At 44.7% G+C, this 21,092-nt stretch overlaps 1 protein-coding gene across 1 annotated transcript in view; it reads left to right on the top strand.

Moving 5' to 3' along the window:
• LOC117525366 (histone-lysine N-methyltransferase 2D-like) overlaps positions 1-21,092 on the top strand; it is a 114,265-nt gene that overhangs the window by 38,736 nt on the left and 54,437 nt on the right. The window contains exons 3-7 of the mRNA XM_034187220.1: positions 771-892; positions 2,497-2,837; positions 2,925-3,083; positions 14,414-14,452; positions 19,959-20,015. Of these exons, the coding sequence (XP_034043111.1) occupies positions 771-892; positions 2,497-2,837; positions 2,925-3,083; positions 14,414-14,452; positions 19,959-20,015 (718 nt within the window). The remainder of the gene's footprint in view (positions 1-770; positions 893-2,496; positions 2,838-2,924; positions 3,084-14,413; positions 14,453-19,958; positions 20,016-21,092) is intronic.

The raw sequence follows: 21,092 nt of genomic DNA, 5'->3' as shown, positions 1-21,092 counted from the left end.
ATGTGGATGAGGATTGTCATGCTGATGTTGTTGTGTCTTTTCCAAGACGAACCCACTTCAAGTGTGTGTGCAGCTTTTGCAAAGTTTCCACATACGGTGGGAGTTAATAGTGTTGCCGTGTTCCAAAAATGCTGTGACTATGCCATCACACCCACACGTGCATCTGTGGCTGTTTTGGTGCACCCGCTATGGTCGTGTTAATACGGACTCTTCGTGGCTTGATTTTTTTTTTTCCCTTCAAACCTCTTGCCCACCTCCTGACTGTACTGACATCCACACAGACGTCGTGACGAATGAGTGTCGATATTCATCGACATTCATTTGTCGATGAATAACCACAGGTGCACAACCCTCTGCTGTGAGGAATTCAGTAACAGCACATTGTTTCAAACACGCATGTATGTCTCCCCCTTTTTATTTCTTTTTTTCACCAACTACTGTGCATGTGCTCCATTGAATGTGATTCTGTGTATGCTTCAAATTGCAGGAGAAAAATCGTTTGGTGTGGTGATCATCAATAAGTAAATGATTATTCTCGTGCCAGTTTCTTTGATGGTTTGTCTGTTATTGAAATAACTCACTGAAGGCAGAACTTTTCAGCTAACCCTTGTATGCCAAAATGTGGTGTTGCTGTGGATGGCTCATTAGAATGCTTTTTAAGACCATCTCAATTTGAAGAGGTCTCTATTTTAAATCAGTGATCAACTGATGACAAACTAACGTGTTGTTTCTGTGTGTTAATATTCCATATGATGTACATTTATATTTAGGATACACTTGAAGGTGACATCGCTTCAAATCCAGATCAACCTTCAGCCAGTCCAGAGATTGATTTAACAGAAACATCTGACGTGCCACTTTTTGTAATTCCGGTTAAAGATCCAAGTCCATCTGGAATACCCCTATCAGAACTCGGAGATACACACGATGGCATGCCAGGTACACTGCATATACCACTATCAGCACTTCCGAATACAGATGGTGATGTCACAGATCCATCTGACGTGCCACATTCAGCAATTCCAGGTGAAGACCCAATGCTAGGTCCATTTGGAATACCCTTGTCAGACCTCCCAGATATACATGATGGCATGCCAGGTACACTGAATATTCCACTATCAACACTTCTGGATACAGATGATGATGTCACAGATCCATCTGACGTGCCACATTCAGCAATTCCAAGTGAAGACCCAATGCTAGGTCCATTTGGAATACCCCTGTCAGACCTCCCAGATACATATGATGGCATGCCAGGTACACTGAATATACCACTATCAGCACTTCCGGATACAGATGGTGATGTCACAGATCCATCTGACGTGCCACATTCAGCAATTCCAAGTGAAGACCCAATGCTAGGTCCATTTGGAATACCCCTGTCAGACCTCCCAGATACATATGATGGCATGCCAGGTACACTGAATATACCACTATCAGCACTTCCGGATACAGATGGTGATGTCACAGATCCATCTGACGTGCCACATCAGCAATTCCAAGTGAAGACCCAATGCTAGGTCCATTTGGAATACCCCTGTCAGACCTGCCAGATATACATGATGGCATGCCAGGTACACTGAATATTCCACTATCAACACTTCCGGATACAGATGATGATGTCACAGATCCATCTGACGTGCCACATTCAGCAATTCCAAGTGAAGACCCAATGCTAGGTCCATTTGGAATACCCCTGTCAGACCTCCCAGATACATACGATGGCATGCCAGGTAGAGTGAATATACCACTATCAGCACTTCCGGATACAGATGATGATGTCACAGATCCATCTGACGTGCCACATTCAGCAATTCCAAGTGAAGACCCAATGCTAGGTCCATTTGGAATACCCCTGTCAGACCTCCCAGATACATATGATGGCATGCCAGGTACACTGAATATACCACTATCAGCACTTCCGGATACAGATGGTGATGTCACAGATCCATCTGACGTGCCACATTCAGCAATTCCAAGTGAAGACCCAATGCTAGGTCCATTTGGAATACCCCTGTCAGACCTGCCAGATATACATGATGGCATGCCAGGTACACTGAATATTCCACTATCAACACTTCCGGATACAGATGATGATGTCACAGATCCATCTGACGTGCCACATTCAGCAATTCCAAGTGAAGACCCAATGCTAGGTCCATTTGGAATACCCCTGTCAGACCTCCCAGATACATACGATGGCATGCCAGGTAGAGTGAATATACCACTATCAGCACTTCCGGATACAGATGATGATGTCACAGATCCATCTGACGTGCCACATTCAGCAATTCCAAGTGAAGACCCAATGCTAGGTCCATTTGGAATACCCCTGTCAGACCTCCCAGATACATATGATGGCATGCCAGGTACACTGAATATACCACTATCAGCACTTCCGGATACAGATGATGATGTCACAGATCCATCTGATGTGCCACATTCAGCAAATCCAGTTGAAGACCCAGTGCTAGGTCCATTTGGAATACCCCTGTCAGACCTCCCAGATACACACGATGGTATGCCAGGTACACTGAATATACCACTATCAGCACTTCCGGATACAGATGATGATGTCACAGATCCATCTGATGTGCCACATTCAGCAAATCCAGTTGAAGACCCAGTGCTAGTTCCATTTGGAATACCCCTGTCAGACCTCCCAGATACATACGATGGTATGCCAGGTACACTGAATATACCACTATCAGCACTTCCGGATACAGATGATGATGTCACAGATCCATCTGATGTGCCACATTCAGCAAATCCAGTTGAAGACCCAGTGCTAGTTCCATTTGGAATACCACTGTCAGACCTCCCAGATACACACGATGGTATGCCAGGTACACTGAATATACTACTATTAGCACTTCCGGATACAGATGATGATGTCACAGATCCATCTGATGTGCCACATTCAGCAAATCCAGTTGAAGACCCAGTGCTAGGTCCATTTGGAATACCACTGTCAGAACTCCCAGATAGACACGATGGCATCGCCGGCCCATTGAATATACCACAATCAGCACTTCCAGATGAAGAGCATGATGTCACACATCCAGTCGAGATCTACCCCATAAGTAAGAACACACATGTTGCTATAAAGCAAATGTGTTAAATCATTGGTGTACATATATTGTATAGGTTTAGGATGAGAAGAACAGGAGAGTTGTAGACAGTGCCAAATTGCTCTGTAACATACAACCCCTGGCAAAAATTATGGAATCACTGGCCTCGGAGGATGTTCATTCAGTTGTTTAATTTTGTAGAAAAAAAGCAGATCACAGACATGACACAAAACTAAAGTCATTTCAAATGGCAACTTTCTGGCTTTAAGAAACACTATAAGAAATCAAGAAAAAAAAGATTGTGGCAGTCAGTAACGGTTACTTTTTTAGACCAAGCAGAGGAAAAAAATATGGAATCACTCAATTCTGAGGAAAAAATTATGGAATCACCCTGTAAATTTTCATCCCCAAACTAACACCTGCATCATATCAGATCTGCTCGTTAGTCTGCATCTAAAAAGGAGTGAACACACCTTGGAGAGCTGTTGCACCAAGTGGACTGACATGAATCATGGCTCCAACACGAGAGATGTCAATTGAAACAAAGGAGAGGATTATCAAACTCTTAAAAGAGAGTAAATCATCACGCAATGTTGCAAAAGATGTTGGTTGTTCACAGTCAGCTGTGTCTAAACTCTGGACCAAATACAAACAACATGGGAAGGTTGTTAAAGGCAAACATACTGGTAGACCAAGGAAGACATCAAAGCGTCAAGACAGAAAAGTTAAAGTAATATGTCTCAAAAATCGAAAAATGTACAACAAAACAAACGAGGAACGAATGGGAGGAAACTGGAGTCAACGTCTGTGACCGAACTGTAAGAAACCGCCTAAAGGAAAGGGGATGTACATACAGAAAAGCTAAACGAAAGGCATCATTAACACCTAAACAGAAAAAAACAAGGTTACAATGGGCTAAGGAAAAGCAATTGTGGACTGTGGATGACTGGATGAAAGTCATATTCAGTGATGAATCTCGAATCTGCATTGGGCAAGGTGATGATGCTGGAACTTTTGTTTGGTGCCTTTCCAATGAGATTTATAAAGATGACTGCCTGAAGAGAACATGTAAATTTCCACAGTCATTGATGATATGGGGCTGCATGTCAGGTAAAGGCACTGGGGAGATGGCTGTCATTACATCATCAATAAATGCACAAGTTTATGTTGATATTTTGGACAATTGAAAGGATGTTTTGGGGATGATGAAATCATTTTTCAAGATGATAATGCATCTTGCCATAGAGCCAAAAACTGCAAAAACATTCCTTGCAAAAAGACACATAGGGTCAATGTCATGGCATAGGGTCAATGTCAATGAGCAGATCTGATTTGATGCAGGTGTTAATTTGGGGGATGAAAATTTACAGGGTGATTCCATAATTTTTCCTCAGAATTGAGTGATTCCATATTTTTTTCCTCTGCTTGGTCTAAAAAAGTAACCGTTACTGACTGCCACAATCCTTTTTTTTTCTTGATTTCTTGTAGTGTTTCTTAAGCCAGAAAGTTGCAATTTGAAATGACTTTAGTTTTGTGTCAGGTCTGTGATCTGCTTTTTTTCTACAAAATTAAACAACTGAATGAACATCCTCTGAGGCCGGTGATTCCATAATTTTTGCCAGCGGTTGTAGATTAGCTGGTTATTAATGAATTCATATATGCAAATTTTCAGCCAGGTAATATACGAGGTCTATTAGAAAAGTATCCAACCTTATTATTTTTTTCAAAAACCATATGGATTTGAATCACGTGTGATTGCGTCAGACAAGCTTGAACCCTCGTGCGCATGCGTGAGTTTTTTCCACGCCTGTCGGTTGCGTCATTCGCCTGTGAGCAGGGTTTGTGTGAGGAGTGGTCCACCCCCTCGGCGGATTTTCATTGTCAGGAAATGGCGGAATGATTTGGGCTTTTTTTCCATCAGAATTTTTTCAGAAACTGTTAGAGACAGGCAGCTGGAAACCATTAGAAAAATTATCTGGCTTTCGGTGAAAAATTTACGGGCTTCACAGAGAATAAGGACTGTTACTACAGCTTTAAGGACGGCTTTAAGGACGGCTTTAAGGACGCTTGGCGCACCGTGCTCCGTGCCACCATCGAGAGCCACAAACCACCGGATCATTTCTAAACGGATGGCTCTGTGGAGCCGGGACCATCGTGTGCACTTTCTCTGGTTATCACAAGAGCTGGACATCAACCATTTTCCAGCAGATTTCACTTTAAACAAGAGATTTTGTCATGGAAAGCCGAGCGGAGGCATCGCGCGTCACGACCGATTTGCTGATGGAGCGAGACAAAGGAACACCTCCGTTTTGGTCTCACAGGACGGCTTTGAGACGGCGTTCAGACAGCTGTCGGTGGTTTTTCCATCGAGTGATTATCCGAGAAATTGTGGATGTGCCTGGACATGCCAGAACATGTCCCGTGAGGCTTCATCACGGCGTTGCTGTGCACCACGCGGCACCGCCGCGACGCGCAAAGCCTCTGCTCCTCTTTCCATGACAAAAACTCCTGCAACAGTGGAATGTGCCGTTCATTTCCAAACTGGACGCTGTGTTTTATCCGGGACGTTGTCTGACTAGCACAGGAATTGTGAAAAGACGTGGACATAAGCACTTTTTTGGCACATTGGACAGACGTGCGGAGGAATTACGCGCGTCGCGGAGGTGCCGCATGGCACAAAGCAACGCCATGATGAAGCCTCACGGGACATGTTCTGGCATGTCCAGGCACATCCACAATTTCTCGGATAATCACTCGATGGAAAAACCACCGACAGCTCAAAGCCATCCTGTGAGACCAAAACGGAGGTGTTCCTTTGTCTCGCTCCATCAGCAAATTAGTCGTGACGCGCGAAGCCTCCGCTCGGCTTTCCATGACAAAATCTCTTGTTAAAAGTGAAATCTGATGGAAAATGGTTGATGTCCAGCTCTTGTGATAACGAGAGAAAGTGCACACGACGGTCCCGGCTCCACAGAGCCATCCGTTTAGAAATAATCCGGTGGTTTGTGGCTCTCGATGGCGGCACGGAGCGCGGCGCGCCGAGCGTCCTTAAAGGCATCCTTAAAGCCGTCCTTAAAGCTGTAGTAATACTCCTTATTCTCTGTGAAGCCTGTAAAATTTTCACCGAAAGCCAGATACATTTTTCTAATGGTTTCCAGCTGCCAGTCTCTAACAGTTTCTGAAAAAATTCTGATGGAAAAAAAGCCCAAATCATTACGCCATTTCCTGACAATGAAAATCCGCCGAGGGGGTGGACCACTCCTCACTCAAAGCCTGCTCACAGGCGAATGACGCAACCGACAGGCGTGGAAAAAACTCACGCATGCGCACGAGGGTTCAAGCTTGTCTGACGCAATCACACGTGATTCAAATCCATATGGTTTTTGAAAAAAATAATAATAAGGTCGGATACTTTTCTAATAGACCTCGTAGGTTGTCAGCCTCTGCAATCATTAGGTATAGGACCTTTTCCACCTCAGGAACTCAGCCCGCTCCCCATGATTTCATGAATATGTACAGGGACAGCCCGGAAATTGGCCTTCTCAGCAGTTGTGTATCCACTGCATTGAGGACCCATTAGCCTCACAGTGATAGCTAGCAAACAAACATTATCTATTAGATCCAAGGCAACATTAAAAAGTTTGCTTGTTAGCTACCATTCGCGCAGTAGTCAGAAGGCAAAAGCATGATCAATTTGCTTTAGTTTTTGTGTTGGTTTGTTTGTTTTTCGCTTCCCACTAGATTGCTCGGTAATGGAAGCGCCTATGGTGACATCCTGAAAATTTGGAAGTTTTTGGTAAATTGGCCACTAAGTTGACGGACTCATGACTATACACAGGTACTGTGAGTGCTCTGTGCAGTGGAGACCATCTCTAACCCATCTCCAGTCAATTCTGGGGTCTGTCACGAATGTTTTCTGGTTCCACCTCTGTTTATTGTATGGACTGGATGTGGTCTCCAGTCACTTGGGTAATATGGGTGCATTTGTCAATGAGAAAAGGTTCACTTACCTCGACTTTTCAGATGATCCTGTAATTTTTTTTTTTTTTTTGTGGACTATTAATTATGGCACTGTGTCTATTTCCCTGAGCATGACCCAACACGGAGGTGGCTCAGAGCTGAGGACTCCAGAAACTGTATAAGGCCAAGGTGATATCCATGTATCATCTGCCAACAGCAGATTGACATTCACTTTTAGGGGATAAGGATGGACTGCTACTCTGTCTGAGTAGTTGCCAATCAAAATTCAAAGTGGTTCCATATGGTAGAGAATGTGGCGATATGCAGCACTAACGCACATTCCTAAACCTGACATGGTCTCTGCTGGTTTTCAATAAAGGACAGTACACATGATAAAGGATCTGCTGGAAAAGCTGGTTTAGAACTGAGGTGTCATCCACTGTACAACCGTGCTCAGGACCCAATATGATGTAACTCGAATGACTGATTTTATTGATTTATTTTAGGGCTGTCAAAGTGAAAGTGGCAATAACATGTTAATCTAAGTTCCTTTTAAAAATAATCTGTTTACTTAAAATTAAAATAAAGATGACAAACATTAAGAAACAACTTGGATTGAAGATAAAACGTGTGATTAATTGCATGCTACCTATGGGCAACCATTGTTGTGAAAGTGTAGTGACACGGACCCACAACAGGGGGCGTAAATGAACGGACAATGAAAGAGTCAAATATGAACACTTTACTGTTGTGAAAAGCACAACCAAACACAGCAGATTACAGAATGTGTACAATAGTCAATTAACAAAGGTGACGTGTGGGCAGGCTCGAGGATAGAGGACGTCTGTCCTGAGAAGAACCGGAACCACGCGATTTCCTCCGCCACTGAACCTGGAGAATACTGGAGCCGCCAAGTCCCGAAAACCCCAGGTGGCCACCGTCTCCGCGTGTCGGATCTGGTACTGCTGGCATGGAGCAGAGACAATCAGATGTGGGTGTGTGAACACCCAGTAACAACAATGGTGGAACTCCACCTCCACCTCTCATTCAGAAAGCTGGCACGTGCAGTAGTATGTGTACTTATCAAAGGTTTGGAGTGAAGACGTCAGTCCAAACCCAGCCTCCAGCTGCAAGCACTCACAAAACCTACTGCAAAAATAGCACAAGCAAACACTGTCTGTGGTAGACAAAACAATGGCTGAGAACAAATTACCTCCTAAGGTAGACGATATCTCGGCAGTGAGGTGGAGATGAAGTCCGGTCTTTATGGAGTGGCAAGATGAAATGCAGATGAGTGACAGCTGTTGTGAGATAATGAGTGACAGCTGTCACTCCCGGCTGTGTCCATGGTGACTGTGCCCGCTCGTGCCTGAAGCCCGCACTTCAGGCAGGGCACCATCTGGTGGCGGTGGGCCAGCAGTACCTCCTCTTCTGGCGGCCCACACAACAGGACCCCCCCCTCAACAGGCGCCTCCTGGTGCCCGACCAGGCTTGTCCGGGTGGCGGCGGTAGAAATCGGCCAGGAGGGCCGGGTCCAGGATGAAGCTCCTCTTCACCCAGGAGTGTTCCTCGGGTCCATACCCCTCCCAGCCACCAAATACTGGAACCCCCGGCCCATTCGACGGACGTCCAGGAGCCGGCGCACCGTCCAAGCCGGCTCCCCGTCGATGATCTGGGCAGGAGGCGGCGCCAGTCTGGGAGCACAGAGGGGTGAGGCATGGTGTGGTTTGATTCTAGACACATGAAACACAGAATGGATCCGCAGTGAAGCTGGGAGTTGGAGCTTCACTGCGGCAGGACTGAGGATCTTGAGGATCCTGTAGGGCCCTATGTATCTGTCCTTGAGCTTTGGTGAGTCCACCTGGAGGGGGATGTCCTTCGTGGATAACCACACCTCCTGCCCGGGCTGATAAGCAGGGGCCGGGAATCGCCGGCGGTCTGCATGGGTCTTCGTCCTCGTCCGGGCCTTCAACAAGGCAGAACGGGCGGTGCGCCACACCCAACGGCACCTCCGCAGGTGGGCCTGGACCGAGGGCACACCGACCTCTCCCTCCACCACAGGAAACAATGGGGGTTGATACCCCAGACACACCTCAAACGGGGAGAGGCCGGTGGCAGAGGACACCTGGATGTTATGCGCATACTCGATCCAGGCCAGATGTTCACTCCAGGCCATCGGGTGTGCAGACGTCACACAGCGCAGGGCTTGCTCCAGTTCTTGGTTGGCCCGTTCTGCCTGTCCGTTGGTCTGCGGGTGATACCCGGACAAGAGGCTCACAGTGGCCCCCAGTTCCCGGCAGAAGCTCCTCCAGACGTGTGAGGAGAACTGGGGACCACGATCCGAGACGACGTCAGTTGGTATCCCATGCAGACGGACAACGTGGTGGACCAGGAGGTCAGCAGTCTCCTGGGCCGTAGGGAGCTTCGGGAGGGCCACGAAGTGGGCCGCCTTGGAGAATCGGTCCACTATCGTGAAGATGGTCGTCATACCCTGGGACGGCGGGAGGCCCGTGACAAAATCCAGGCCGATGTGGGACCAGGGACGATGAGGCACAGGAAGCGGCTGAAGAAGTCCTTGTGCCTTTTGATGGTCTGCCTTGCCCCTGGCACAGATGGTGCAGGCCTGGATGTATTCCCGGACGTCGGCCTCCAGGGACGCCCACCAGAAGTGCTGCCGGACCACTGCCATGGTTCTTTGCACCCCCGGATGACAGGAGAGCTTGGAACCGTGACAGAAATCCAAGACTGCAGCTCTTGCCTCTGGTGGGATGTAGAGTCTGTTCTTTGGCCCTGTTCCGGGGTCCGGGCTCCATGCCAGGGCCTCCCGGATGGTCTTCTCCACGTCCCAGGTGAGGGTGGCCACGATAGTGGACTCCGGAAGGATGGGCTCCGGTGGATCCGACAGCTCAGTCTTGACTTCATCTTCATGCACCCGGGACAAGGCATCCGATCTCTGGTTCTTGGTCCCGGGGCGGTAGGTGATCTGGAAGTCAAAATGCCCGAAGAACAGTGACCAGCGGGCTTGCCTGGGGTTCAGCCGCTTGGCGGTCCTGATATACTCCAGGTTCCGATGGTCAGTGAAAACCGTGAATGGCACAGACGCTCCCTCCAACAGGTGTCTCCACTCCTCAAGCGCCTCTTTCACCGCAACGAGTTCTCGATTGCCGACGTCACAGTTCCGTTCAGCCGGGGTCAACCTGCGGGAAAAATAGGCACACGGGTGAAGGACCTTATTGGTCTCTCCGCTCTGGGATAGCACGGCTCCTATCCCTGAGTCAGAGGCGTCCACTTCAACCACAAACTGGCGGCTAAGGTCGGTCTGCACCAGCACTGGTGCAGTCGAGAACCGTTGTTTCAACTCCTTGAACGCGGCTTCGCACCGATCTGACCAGGTGAAGGGGACTTTAGGAGAGGTCAGGGCTGTCAGGGGGCTAACTACCTGGCTATAGCCCTTTATGAACCTCCTGTAGAAATTTGCAAAGCCGAGGAACTGTTGCAGCTTCCTACGGCTTGTAGGTTGGGGCCAATCTCTCACCGCCGCAACCTTGGCCGGATCAGGGGCGACGGAATTAGAGGAGATGATAAACCCCAGGAAGGACAAAGAAGTGCGGTGAAACTCACACTTCTCGCCCTTCACACACAGCCGGTTCTCCAACAACCGCTGCAGGACCTGACGTACATGCTGGACATGAGTCTCAGGGTCCGGAGAAAAAATGAGAATATCATCCAGATATACGAAGACGAATCGGTGCAGGAAGTCCCGCACGACATCGTTTACCAAAGCTTGGAACGTTGCGGGGGCATTAGTGAGGCCGAACGGCATGACCAGGTACTCAAAGTGACCTAACGAGGTGTTAAATGCCGTCTTCCATTCGTCTCCCTTCCGGACCCGAACCAGGTGATACGCATTCCGAAGATCCAATTTTGTAAAGATTTTGGCTCCATGCCAAAAGCCCTACTTCCCTAGCCCATCTGCTATCCAGCAGATTCCCTTCTGACCCCGTGTCCACCAGTGCTGGGGCTTGAAGGGTTAAATCCCCACTCAGGATTGTAACTGGGAGTTGTGTGGCAATACGTGTGTGTCCCACGTGCATGTTATGACCCCCCTTTAGCCCAGTCTCTAAAGGCGAGTGTTGTCATTTTGGCCGTTTGGGGCAGTTTTTCTGTATATGCTCCTTTGAGCTGCAGAAAAAACACTCCCCGTGGACCAGCCTCCTCATTCTGTCATCTGATCTTATCTTGGCCCTGCGTGTCTCCCTAGCAACGTCAGCAGGGGGTGCTGTTGCCCCACGGAGCACTGCGGCTGTGGAGCGTGGGGAGGGCGGAACCTTTTCAGACCCGGAAGGGAGAGGGACGGCGCGTGCCCGGCCACGTCCTTTGTCTCGCTCCCGACGGCGTTCCTCTAACCAATTGTCTAACCGTATAACGAGATCAATAAGTCCATCCAAATCCCGCGGTTCGTCCTTAGCTACCAGGTGCTCCTTCAGGACCGACAACAGTCCGTTTATGAAGGCAGCGTGGAGCGCAGCGTTATTCCAGCCGGATCTCGCAGCCGCGATGCGGAAGTCGACTGCATAAGTGGCTGCGCTCCGGCGCCCCTGTCTCATTGACAGCAGCACTGTTGAAGCGGTCTCGCCTCTATTAGGGTGATCAAAAACCATTCTGAATTCCCTCACAAACCCAGCATACGTGAGAAGGAGCCGTGAACTTTGCTCCCAAAGCGCCGTAGCCCAAGCGCGTGCCTCACCACGAAGCAAGTTAATGACATAAGCCACCTTACTGGCGTCAGTGGCGTACATTACGTGACGTTGTGCAAAGACGAGCGAACACTGCATAAGAAAGTCCGCGCACGTCTCCACACAACCTCCGTACGGCTCTGGGGGACTTATGTATGCTTCAGGGGAAGGAGGGGGGGTCATGGAACGACCAGTGGAACGTTGATATTCTGCACTGGGTCGGCAGGAGGAGGAGCTGCAGCAGCGCCCTGAGCGCACGCTTCCACCTGTGCGGTGAGAGCCTCCATCCTGCGATTAAGGATGATGTTTTGCTCGGTCATCAGATCCAACCGAGCAGTAAAGGCGGTGAGGATTTGCTGCAACTCACCAATCATGCCTCCTGCAGACGCCAGTGCATCCTGCTCTCCCATTGGCTGTCCAACAGATGGTTGACACCCCTCGGGATCCATGACGCTGGCCGAGATATCCTGTTGTGAAAGTGTAGTGACACGGACCCACAACAGGGGGCATAAATGAACGGACAATGAAAGAGTCAAATATGAACACTTTACTGTTGTGAAAAGCACAACCAAACACAGCAGATTACAGAATGTGTACAATAGTCAATTAACAAAGGTGACGTGTGGGCAGGCTCGAGGATAGAGGACGTCTGTCCTGAGAAGAACCGGAACCACACGATTTCCTCCGCCACCGAACCTGGAGAATACTGGAGCCGCCAAGTCCCGAAAACCCCAGGTGGCCACCGTCTCCGCGTGTCGGATCTGGTACTGCTGGCATGGAGCAGAGACAATCAGATGTGGGTGTGTGAACATCCAGTAACAACAATGGTGGAACTCCACCTCCACCTCTCATTCAGAAAGCTGGCACGTGCAGTAGTATGTGTACTTATCAAAGGTTTGGAGTGAAGACATCAGTCCAAACCCAGCCTCCAGCTGCAAGCACTCACAAAACCTACTGCAAAAATAGCACAAGCAAACACTGTCTGTGGTAGACAAAACAATGGCTGAGAACAAATTACCTCCTAAGGTAGACGATATCTCGGCAGCGAGGTGGAGATGAAGTCCGGTCTTTATGGAGTGGCAAGATGAAGTGCAGATTTGTGACAGCTGTTGTGAGATAATGAGTGACAGCTGTCACTCCCGGCTGTGTCCATGGTGACTGCGCCCTCTCGTGCCTGAAGCCCGCACTCCAGGCAGGGCACCATCTGGTGGTGGTGGGCCAGCAGTACCTCCTCTTCTGGCGGCCCACACAACAACCATGTTTTTTAAAATTTTAACTGACTGACAGCGATCTTTTTTTTTAAGTAGAGCTGACCTTCATCTACTGCCAAGCAGTGGTGGGCACAGTTCCGCTAACTGCTAATTATCAAAGCTAACGTTTTTGTTAGCGGATTAGCTTTTCAGATAACTTTGAAAACCATCAGCGGACCAATTAGCTTCCGATAAATTTGGTTCCTTTAATTTTTAGACTGCTAACATGTTTTGTGGGCATAGTGAATCAAGCTTAACAGTTAAAAACATTTGTAAAGTCTGAAATCAAGATTTTAGTACCTGCCTGTCACATGTTTGTAGCAGACAGACAGCAATGAGTGGTACAGCTCTATCCTCTGCAGGCAGAAGACAGCTGACTACCACACAGACAGACAGACAGAAAGAAAGAGAGGAAAAAAGATAATTTCTCTTCACACCATACAGACTTGCCAACATATCACACATGCACAGGCAGACAGTTTTGACTTATGGTTAAAATTTTAAACAAGTTAATTCCGGACAAGTTATTGAAATTAATGTCACGTCTGTTGTTTTACAAAGTGAAAAATATCAGCTATATGTTTTAGTTTTACAGTAATGCACTCATTTTGAAGGTTTTAGCTTTCAGACACACATGCCGCAATGAATTATGGGTAAATTAGTTTCCTGAGTGGTTTGTTGGTCGGTATAACATACGTTAGTGGACCGTGTGGTGGGTTTTACAAATAAATCTGTACTTGTAAATATGTAATTTTTTTCATTTGTAAAAAAGGCAGTTTGAAAACTGAAAATTCGGTTTGTTAAGTGGATTCAGCACTTTTAGCGAATGTGTGGTGGCAAATGCTGTTCATGCTGCCATGATCACTGCCATCTACTGGCCAGAAGCACTGCCTCATTGTTGTGTCAGTAGCTGCTAGTGTACTGAAATCAATACTGAAATTGATCGGTTTAGATTTTATCTGTAACGTCCCCTAAATTTTTTTTTTAGGGGTTTATCGGTTTAGCTTATAAAAGCTAACTTTTCAGTTAGCGGATTAATGGCTATTGAAGCTAACCTTTTGGTTAGCTGTGCCCACCACTGCTGCGAAAGGAATTAAGAAGACTCCGTATTGTGCTGACAGTACTCTCGGAGCTGCGGGTCAATCCCTTTGCTTAGTGGGTGTGCTTCACAGCGCAAGAGGACTTCAGATATGGAATTCCAGCACATATGTCACATAAATCGAAAATAAGCTGTTTCAGGCATAAAATGTGCTTGGAGTATGAGAGTTCCTACATTCGAATTGCTACACTTTGACATATTCAATTATATGAGGGGAACTTTTGTTTTTTTAAACACCAAATTAGATTAATTCTGTTTAAGATTAACTGACTGAAGAAATCTGCTGTGTTCCTTTAGAAAACCAGTTCTCACCACAGCCAGAGGAACCAGATTTAGGTAAGAAAAAAAAATGTAGTTATATAATGGTATTTTCTCACACATCATTCTCTCTGTTTTGATTTATTGGCCTCTCTTTTCTCTCATTAAAAAGTAGTTTATTATTTAAATGGTAATCTTTCATATGTGCTCCCATAGATATTGTGACAGTTTTAGCACAGCCACATCATGTTTTCAATGGTGCTATCTATAACCTGTGCTTGTGTAGTTTAAGATTTAGAAAACAGATAAAAAAAAACAAAACCATTCTGGAAACAGATAAAATATTTACCTTTGTAGAAGGAATGGCATATTTTCTTACATGAAGCTTTTTTGAAGCATTGTTTCACTGTAAATACTGCTGTTTCTGTGAATCTGACACAAGTCGGGCCTCACCTGTTTTTTTCACACATTCAAAATTGAACCCCAAAATGCAGACAGCAACATACAGGAGTTAGATGCAAAAGCCAAGGTGATTTATGCTGCACAACTCCTAAAGTGACACACATTTCCAATGGTGACAAAAAACTAGGACTAGGACTAAGACAAGTTTGGACATGCCTATCTTGGCTTTCAATGCTTACCAGTCCAGTAAGTATCAGAGAAATTGTGGAGAGCTGGACATGTCCAAACTTGTCCTCTGACATGCCGAAACAGAGGTGTTCCGTTGTCTCGCTTCCAAAGCGAATCGGTCTTTACACGCGAAGCCTCCGCGTGGCTTTCCATGACAAAATCTCTTGTTAAAAGTGAAATCTGCCGGAAAATGGCTGATGTCCAGCTCTTGTGATAACCAGAGAAAGAGCACACGACGGTCTCATATCCACAGAGCCATCCGTTTAGAAATGGTTTGGTGGCTTGTGCCGCATTGTCGCAGCTTGGAGCGCGGCGCGCCGAGCGTCCTTAAAGGGGTCCTTAAAGCTGTAGTAACAGTCCTTATTCTCTGTGAAGCCCGTAAAATTTTCACCGAAAGCCAGATAAATTTCATGAATGGTTTCCAGGTGCCAGTTTCTAACAGCTTCTGAAAAAATGCTGATGGAAAAAAAGTCCTTTTCATTCCGCCATTTCCAGACAATGAAAATCCAACGAGGGGGTGGGACCACTCCTTCCCAAGGCGTGCTCACAGGCGAATGACGTAACCGACAGGCGTGGAAAAACTCACGCATGCGCACGAGGGTTCAAGCATGTCTGACGTAAAACCTTTGAATGAAATCCATATAGTTTTTGAAAAAAATAAAAAGGGCCGTTACTTTATTGACAGACCTCGTAAAAATCCAATTGTAAAAATACAGAAACTAAAGTGGAACTCAAGTGTATGAGAAACCGAGGGAAGGCTAACAAGAACTAACACATGAAAAGAGATGCTCAAATAATACGACAGAAAGAACAGAATAATAACTAAAAACTAACACCAGGAAACCACATAGATCATAGAGAACACCGTGCTAACTGGGGGCAAAATAAAACATGATCAGCAAGCCAACACTACGCAGGAACTCAAGGGCCAGGAACACTCAGACACAGAGGACTCAGTTAGGACGAGATCAAACAGACCTCTGGAAGACACACATGGATGACAGACAGACAGGATGAACCACAGATGGAGGACGAGTGACAGAATGATGACAAAGACAAATCAAGGACGAGCACAAGGGGGGCACAGAAATGAACTGAGACACACAGGAATGCAGGAGAGAGGACACAAACCACAAGACACCGACATTAATCCAAGACCGGGAGCACACACACACACACACACACACACACACACACACACACACACACACACACAACACACACACACACACACACACACACACACACACACACACACACACACACCCAACATCGCCTGGCTTTCATGAATGTATTTGTTAGCCTCAGGCAGAAGATGAAAGTGACTTGGTAAGAGTTTCTCTCTGCCAGCTGAAGAAGCTGGACAGGCAAACCTATTGAGGCAGACTCGGCCGTCTTCTTTCATGTGTATGTCGTTCTCCGTTGCACGATATAAACACTGCCAAGCACAAAACAACTGAGAATTGTGAAACCTCACTGATATGCCGTACACATATTTAGGCAAAAAGTAAATTATGGACAGTGAAGTATTAGCTATATTTCTTTTGACTCCAGTTGCTTTTTTTTTTGCAGGAATTACATTCATCACAGAACACCAATTGGTGGAAAACTCCAAATTAGTGTTTGTCTGATAATTAGAGCTAACATTTTTCATTTTAGCAATTCCAGGTATTCCGGATATCAGGATTCCACGATCCTTTATGCTTTTGGCATGGATCCGGTCAAAAAAATGTAAATCAGAGATTCTACCAGTAGAGACTCCGATCGGAAACGCTACTAGTGGAGTCTCCGATCAGAGAATCTACTAGTAGACTTTCCGTTGATTACAAGTTCTTACTTTCTTACTGTAATCACTTCAGCATAGTGTGGCTCTTATGTGAAGTTGATATGACAGATATTTTTTCTAATTTCCACAGTAATGTATTGCTGTCATTCAATGTCTAGATATCATCTTGTCATAATAATGAATGGCTTGGTAGAATTGCAGTCTCTACTGGTAGAGTCTGTGATTATACCCAGTCATAGACTCTACTTTGGCATATATACAACTGTGTGTATGTGTGTATATCTACTTATATATATAAACTCTTATCATATAGAATAGAATAGAATAGAATAGAATATACCTATAAATGATACGTCAATATGATTGGATAAAACACTAAAGAATAAATAGCAATACACCCTTTTCACGGACGGGTAATATTTTCCATACTACCCGAGTAATCAGCCAATCCGGACAGCGGAGCGGCACCACAAAGAAGAGGCGCGGTCAGAGGAACTGTGAAATACTGGTGAGATAATTTCTTACGTGTCCAACCTTGTAGGTTGATCGTTAAAATTCAATTTGTTAGTTCTAAAAGCCATTTTTTCTACTAAGGTTTGAACTTTGAGTGTTTACACAGGAGAGAAAAGTGAGAAAATGTTAATGCCTGTTTGAGAAAAGTGTATAAAGTGTGTAGTGAGGGGTTTTACAACCTTAAAACATCTATAATAATTGTAAAAATAACGCTGACTACTTCGCGGATTTCGCCTATCGCGGGTTATTTTTAGAACGTAACTCCCGCGATAAATGAGGGACCACTGTATATGATAAAATCGTTATCAAGTTGTTCACCGATGAATATGGCTTTTTACACCCTTCAGAAAACCGTACAACATTTATCATTTATAGGTATATGATAAAATCGTTATCAAGTTGTTCACCAATGAATATGGCTTTTTACACCCTTCAGAAAACCGTACAACATTTATAATTTATAGGTATATGATAAAATCGTTATCAAGTTGTTCACCAATGAATATGGCTTTTTACACCCTTCAGAAAACCGTACAACATTTATCATTTATAGGTATATGATAAAATCGTTATCAAGTTGTTCACCAATGAATATGGCTTTTTACACCCTTCAGAAAACCGTACAACATTTATCATTTATAGGTATATGATAAAATCGTTATCAAGTTGTTCACCAATGAATATGGCTTTTTACACCCTTCAGAAAACCGTACAACATTTATCATTTATAGGTATATGATAAAATCGTTATCAAGTTGTTCACCAATGAATATGGCTTTTTACACCCTTCAGAAAACCGTACAACATTTATCATTTATAGGTATATGATAAAATCGTTATCAAGTTGTTCACCAATGAATATGGCTTTATACACCCTGAAGAAAACCATACACCCTGTGTATGGTTTTCTTCAGGGTGTATAAAGCCATATTCATTGGTGAACAACTTGATAACGATTTTATCATATACAGTGGTCCCTCATTTATCGCGGGAGTTACGTTCTAAAAATAACCCGCGATAGACGAAATCCGCGAAGTAGTCAGCGTTATTTTTACAATTATTATAGATGTTTTAAGGTTGTAAAACCCCTCACTACACACTTTATACACTTTTCTCAAATAATAATTTCTCTGATAATATTTGAGTGCCTTCCGTGCATGCATTTTTTACTAGATTCTTTTCCTCGTGCATGATGACCGGTGATGCTATTTTCATAGTTTACAACCAGTGAGTCAAACCGGTGTCGCAGACCAAACGGTCGCCCCTAAAAATTGGTCTGCCCTATTGGTTAGCCTATTATGTGAGGCCCTTCTGTTTGTTTGTACTTGTCTGTCTATGGTTATATCTTCAAAATGCAAAGAATAATTTTAGACAAACTTGAGGGTTAAATTCAGCAAACTCTCATCTTGTGTCAAGGTCAAATGTTAAGGTTAAGTCCAAGGTCATTGCCCTCTTTATGTGGTGATAACTTCTAAACTACTGCAACAAGCAATGTCATTCATACGTGGTGGATAAACCAGTGAACTAGTGCACTGTCCTCTTGCAACACAGCTAATGACAAGGTCGCAGGTTACACGTCACCAGAAGTCATCATCTAAAATGCATTCACAACCATATCTCAGGAACTAGAATATGTATTGAAATTTGATTTTCTACATTGTCTTCTGCTCTCCTGGGGCTATATATCAGAACTCTGATGTTAGTGATATCACGAGAAATTGCAGTCATCTGGCTGCCCTGTTGGTGTCTGTATGGGCCCTGAAAAAAACGTAACGGTCAGTTCATATGCAAATCAAAAGGTCAACCTGTTGACTGTGACTGTGCTGGTATGAAGGAAAGGAAAGGAAGATGGCTGAGGAAAGAGTGGATGGAGAGGAAAATGCAGAAAGGTGACAGAAACAGAGAAGATGATGAGGTCACAAAAAAAGAAAAATTGGAAAAAGGGCACAAAAGGAAAAAATAGTAGTAATTCAGTCATAATGTAAAATAAGCACACGCTGTGTGAAAGAGAATATCGTGGGTAAAAACTCCAGTTTCCAGCGTGGTTCCTGTTTATAAAATGGTTCGTGTTACACAACATTCATGTGCTATGTGACAAATGCACACACACCATGATTTTAATGTGTTTTTTTTCTCAAACATTCTTCATATAAAAGAAGTCACTGTGTATGTTTGCCCCTGAGGATCCATCAGCTGTGAAATAAGTCACTGCGTTGTCCTGCCCAACCGAAAACCGGGTTAATACACTGAGCATGGCATTGCGTGAACCACTTGGGTTTTCCCATGATGAATGTCGTGCTGAAATGTAATATACTTTTCCTGACAGATGATATCCTGTTATTTAATTCAGCACTCAGTTCGCACGATCGCTGCCGCACCCTCTGCTGCTAATCATTTTATTGAGGACACTTCTGGAGGGCTGATACTTTGGGGTCTTTTACAAACTGAGCTGTTTACAGGATGTTTCTTATTATCGTTGAATTCTGTCACGTCACAGCAGTGTGGTATAGACTGTTAGGAGCTCTGCTTCAAAATGTCATTTTAAAGAAAACATCTGTGTGATATCCCTCTGGGACAGGACAACATAAACAGAATTTTCTTACAGGCAAATATGTTATATGATACCTGTCACTAATGACGATTAATTGTTTGCAGTTTCTGCTGTAGACAATTCTCTACAGACGGAAATGGGACAAACTGTTGGCGCTCCAGGTTAGTAAATGCATGTTTTATATTCATATTCAGATTCTGTTTTAACTTCCATTAAGAAAAAAAAAATCAGGTTGTTACTGTGTGGTTAATCTATCTCTCAAAAACTATGCAGGAAGTGACTCATGAGGGAAGCCACCAAAACACGTACAACTGTGAAGGAGTCAGAGCTTCATGGTGGCTTGGAAAAAAAGAAGTATTTCTCATGTTGAATGAAAAGTAGCCTGAAAAGCAATGATTTGTATGAACAATAATCCTCGTGTTTCGTTTGTTTGAGTATTTATTGGCTATGAAAATGAAGGCACTATGAATACAAATGGCTGTAATGCCTGCTGAAGTTGGCAAAATTATAGAAACAGTCACTGTCCAAATACCTATGAACCTGGCTGCATTTAGCAACTTTGGAATTTGGAAATAAAAATTCTTTCTTAAGGTATTTTTCTCAATGTCTCATGATATAGTGTGTCATCCTCAATTAAAAAAAAAATGGTGGTATGCAAACTCAAATTTTACCTGTTGGGTTTTTTTTTTTTTTTTTTTTTTTTTTTGGCACGAATACAAAGCTCGAGCATTTGTGTGGTGTTGTTGAGAATATTTCCCTGCTTGTCGTGCACACATGCAAATCAACTCCATTACTGTCTAAACATGACCATTAACTGATTCCCCGCCTTTGAGCTGTGCAGCTGCTTGCTCCCAAAGCATTAATGAATGAAATTTGCGCTAATCTCATTATTGAGCCTTCATTCAAACTACACATAAAAAGTCTTCATGAATGCCTATTTAGTGGGGGGTTGGTCTGGCTAAATTCATAGGTCTGGCAAATTCATAGTGTGCCCAGGCAACCTCCTGAATTCCATGGTGTTATGGGGTAAAAATGGCAAACATTCTGACAAAGGTCAGTTTCAGTTTGTATAGGGGTCAAAAGTTAAAATTGCTCCAATTTTGGAAAAAAAATATGCAAATTATTGGGTGAGCTAATAGGATTTCAAAAAGGAATAGTTCGCACCATCTGTCATGCTTAGTTATCATGCTAGGGGTAACGTATGTCATACATCATACAATCCAATGGACATCGACCTT

Source organism: Thalassophryne amazonica, chromosome 14 (genome assembly GCF_902500255.1).
Source record: "Thalassophryne amazonica chromosome 14, fThaAma1.1, whole genome shotgun sequence".
Lineage (NCBI taxonomy): Eukaryota > Metazoa > Chordata > Actinopteri > Batrachoidiformes > Batrachoididae > Thalassophryne > Thalassophryne amazonica.
This window is presented reverse-complemented; position numbering and strand designations above follow the sequence as displayed.